Genomic DNA, 4,393 nt, shown 5'->3' with positions numbered 1-4,393 from the left:
CTCCTCTGGCTTCATCCCAGCCCACGCTGCTCCTCCATCATTCCATCAGGATGAGAGCCACAGGGCTCTTCCTGCTGTGTCTGCCAGGTGAGTGTCCCCCAGGGGTCCCCAAGGTGAGTGTCCCCCAAGGGTCCCCAAGGTGAGGTGCCATCCCATTAAACCCCAGTAGCCTTGTAATGCTCCAAACCCTCATTTTCCAGCTCCAGAGTTCCATCCACTCACACATTTTTAGGCTCCAAGACACACCTTGAGGATCCAAACCCTTAATTTTTAGGGTCCAACCCCCACTTTTAGAGCTCAAAGCCTCATGTTTAGGTCCCAAAGCCTCATTTTGGAGTCCAAAGCTTGGATTTTTAGGATTGAAAACTTAATTTTTAGGGTGCAAACTCTCATTTTAAGTCACGACACTCTTTTTGAGGTCCAAAAGCTCATCTTAAGTGCCCACAGCTTCATTTTGACAGCCCAAAATCTGGTTTTGAAGGTCCAAAGCCTCAGGTTTAGAGGTCAAAGCTTTATTTATAGATCCAAATGCTTATTATTTTGGCCCCAAAACCTCATTTTTTTTGCCTTTCAGAGTCATTTTGAGGACCAAATCATCGTTTTGTGCCTCCAAAGATCCAAATGCTCTTTTTTCTTGCCTAAACCCTCAATTTTAGCTTTCAGAGTCTCATTTTGGGGACCAAACTCTCATTTTGAGCCTCCAAAGAGCCAAATACTTTTTTTTTTTGGTCTAAAGCCTCAATTTTAGCTCCTGGAGTCTCATATTTGGGGGCCAAACCCTCATTTTGAGCGATCCAAGGATCCAAATGCTCTTTTTTTTGGCTCCAAACCTCATTTTTTACCTTCCAGAGTCTCATTTTGGGGACCAAAACCTAATTTTGAGCCTTCAAAGATCCATTTTTAGAGTGCAAAGTGTTGATTTTTGGCACCAAAGCATTATTTTAGGGATGAGCAAGAGTTTGATACCTACACCTTGGGACAAGCATCACTTACTGCCTGTTATTCCCTAAAATTAACCCCCAAATCCCAGTCTAGGCTCACATTTAGCCTGGGACTGGCTCTGAGTTGAAGGCCATGAGGGATCTGACATGAGGAAAGTCCTTCCTGCTTTGGGAACATGGAGATGGCACGACGGGGTGGCACAAAATTGGCACCTCAAGGCTGGGATGACATCCAGAAAACTGCTATTTATAACCCCCTCAGGGGTCTGGCAAAGGCAGGATGGAAACAAGGAGGGAGGTGACGGAGCCGGGAGCCTGGAAAAGTTTGGGTGAAACCAGCTCCACACAAAGGCTGGGAACAGATGGAAAGCATTCTGGAGGCTGAGGGAAGCGGGGTGGGCAGAAGAGATAAGTCCCATCCCAGCAGCAGTCCCAGCTCAAGGATGCTCCTGTTGGGAGGGATGTGGCTGGATGGACATCACGGCGTGTCCCAGGGTGGGTCCCTGCCATGCTGTGGGGATCTGATCCCCCCACTAAGCATTCTGATCCCTTCAACTCATCCATGCTGGATTTTCAGCCCCATATTCCCCCCTGGATCCATGGCAGGATTAGCTCCCAGGGGGATTCAGAGGGTGCTCCCCATGTCCGGAGCATCCCTGGGGTCAGCCAGGTGCTGGATCCGACTCCAGGGTTGTGGTACCTCAGTGCTGCAAGACATGGGATCCCCTGGGATCACCCCTGGATAGTGTAGGAACCCTGGGCTGGTGCTGTCCTTCATCCCTGAGCATCCCACTTCCCTCTCCATCCTCTTCTCCAGGCAGCATGTCCCTGAGGACAGTCACGGGATGGGATTTTGAGGGATGATGCAAAACCAGAGCAGGGAACCCCAAATCCCAGGGCTGGGGGTGTCCATGCCCCTCCTGGTGATGCCTCTCCCCCTGCTCTGTCTCCCAGCAGTGCTCCTGGTCCAGGGACAGTACAGCAGGTTTGAAGGAATCACCTATCCTGAGCCGGTCCAGTATTCCCAGTATGATCAGCAGTCAGGTAAAAGCACCCTGAACTGGGGAATTCATTGCCTACTTCTCTCTCCCATCTTTTTCCCTGAATTTTTTGCTTTCTCTGACCAAATACTCATCACTCTTATCCTTCTTTTTGCTCCAATACTCTGCTCCATCCTTTTCTCTCCTGCCCCTTAAATTTCCAGCCTCCTCCTTCCCATCTCCTTCCTCTTCCTTCTGCCGCCAATTATTTAGCAAACCTTCCCACATCTCAAAAAACCCTTGGGGGGTTGTTGTCCACGTTCATCCTGGAGTTTTCCCATCATGTTTTGGGGAGATCATTGCCCAATCCTGGCCCCACTGGGGTGTGCTTTCTCCCTAAAACCCATCCTTATCCTCTGTTTTCTCTTTTATTCCCCAGAAATTCAGGATTACTACGACTATCATGGTAAGTGTTCCCGTCTGGGATGCTCTGGGGGGGAAACACACACAGGTTTTTGGGGTGTACCTACATTCTCTCCTTGCAGATGTCACCCCCCGTGCCCCTGAGGAGCAGTTTCGCTACCAATCCCAGCAGCAATCCCAGCAGGAAACTGTGCCAGCTCCAACCCCAGGTAGGTGACAGTCACCCCAGGGAGGTGACAGCCACTCCAGCTCCCCCAGTCCCAGGACTGGGGGTTTTCCATCCTCTCCCTGCACCCTTAGCCTGGCTGTGCTCCCCCTGGAGCAGCTTTATGGGTGGCAGCAGAAACTCCAGCCCTAAAATCCATGGAAAAGGCAGTGAGCTTTAGCTCCAGCTGTAAATTTTCTCCCCCTTAGCTGCTGCTCCTGAGACTGAGCCCACAGAGCCAGGACCCCTCGGTGAGTGTTTATCCCCCTCCTCAGTCCCCACGGTGAGGTTTGTCCTCTGGGGTGAGGGTGACAATTAGAGGGGGGGGAGGTCCCCAAGTGAATGCTGTGCCCATCCCTGGGCTGTCAGGCCTCTCCCTATGGAATTCCCAGCCCTCAGCTGCCTGTTCTCCCTGCAGACTGCCGGGAGGAGCAGTATCCCTGCACCAGGCTCTACTCCGTGCACAAACCCTGCAAGCAGTGCCTGAATGAGATCTGCTTCTACAGGTCAGTGGGGAGGGGGGGAAAAAAAATCTTCCCTCAACAGATATTTTGGGGACCTCTTTGCTTTTACACCAACTCCCCATCTCTTTTATCCCCCCTCACATCAGCCTCCGCCGGGTCTATGTCATCAACAAGGAGATCTGTGTCCGCACCGTGTGTGCCCACGAAGAGCTGCTCCGAGGTAAGGGCACCCCAAACTGGGGCACCCCATGCATATCACCCATTTTCCCAACACACTGGGGTCACTCCAACCACATCACCCTTATTCCCAAGAAACTGGGGTCACTGCATTCATGTCACCCTTTTTCCCAACAAATTGTGGTCACTCCATCCACGTCATCCTTTTTCCCCACAAATTGGGGTCACTCCATCCACATCACCCCTTTACCCAACAAATTGGGGTCACTCCATGTCTCTTCTTTTCCCAACAACTCAGAGCCACTCCATGCATGTCACCCCTTTTCCCAACACATTGGGGTCACTCCATCCATGTCACCCCTTTTCCCATCAAATTGGGGTCACTCCACCCACATCATCCTTTTTCCCAAAAAATTGTGGTCACTCCATCCACATCACCCCTTTCCCCAACAAATTGGGGTCACTCCACCCACATCATTCCTTTTCCAAACAAACTGAGGTCACCCCCAAGCACATCAACTCTTTTCCCAACAAATTGGGGGTCACTCCATCCATGTCACCCCTTTTCCCAACACATTGGGGTCACCCCATCCACATCATCCTTTTTCCCATGATATTGGGGAGGAAAAATCTTGCTGACCAAACCAAGTTGCACCAGCAACCACTGGACCAAAGTGGGATGGTGTTTCAGGGGGCTGAGCCATCCTCCTGCAGCATCACGATGTTCCCGGCGCCATCTGGAGGTGTCTCGCTGCTTTTCCCTATTTTTTTCCAGCATCTATGGATGATTTCTCTCTTCCCACAGCTGATCTGTGCCGCGACAAGTTCTCCAAGTGTGGGGTGATGGCCACCAGTGGCCTCTGCCAAACCGTGGGTGCCTCCTGCGCCCGCAGCTGCGGTGGGTGCTGAGCTGGAGGGGACCCACATCCCGGGATCCTCACCCCTTCCCATCCTCCTCTCCCAGCTCCCCATCCCGCTCCAGATCCTCACCGTGGTGCTAAAGAATCCGTGCATGAAAGAGCATTTTTCCCAAAAAAATCCCATGGTTTTGTGCACATAATAATTAAAAGGGGGAGGGATTATTTTTATTACTTTCTTTATTATATTGTAAAGGGGGAGCACCCCAATTTTCTACCTAGAGTATCCAGGACATAAAGTGTAAGGGTCAATGTGGCTCCTGACTCATTTTTTCCCAATTTGTTT

General features: G+C 51.1%; 1 protein-coding gene across 1 annotated transcript; it reads left to right on the top strand.

Moving 5' to 3' along the window:
* Nucleotides 1-1,895: 1,895 nt before the first annotated feature.
* On the top strand, nt 1,896-4,099 carry MFAP2 (microfibrillar-associated protein 2; the record flags this gene model as incomplete). The annotated part of the gene is made up of 7 exons (XM_009081597.1): nt 1,896-1,985; nt 2,361-2,387; nt 2,467-2,553; nt 2,759-2,800; nt 2,968-3,055; nt 3,160-3,233; nt 3,996-4,099. Coding segments are annotated over 7 exons (512 nt in total), but the record flags the coding sequence as incomplete, so codon positions are not given.
* Nucleotides 4,100-4,393: the final 294 nt, after the last annotated feature.

Source organism: Acanthisitta chloris, unplaced genomic scaffold, assembly GCF_000695815.1.
Source record: "Acanthisitta chloris isolate BGI_N310 unplaced genomic scaffold, ASM69581v1 scaffold14699, whole genome shotgun sequence".
Classification (NCBI taxonomy): domain Eukaryota; kingdom Metazoa; phylum Chordata; class Aves; order Passeriformes; family Acanthisittidae; genus Acanthisitta; species Acanthisitta chloris.
Note: the sequence above shows the minus strand (reverse complement) of the source record. Positions and strands in the feature narration are given on the sequence as shown.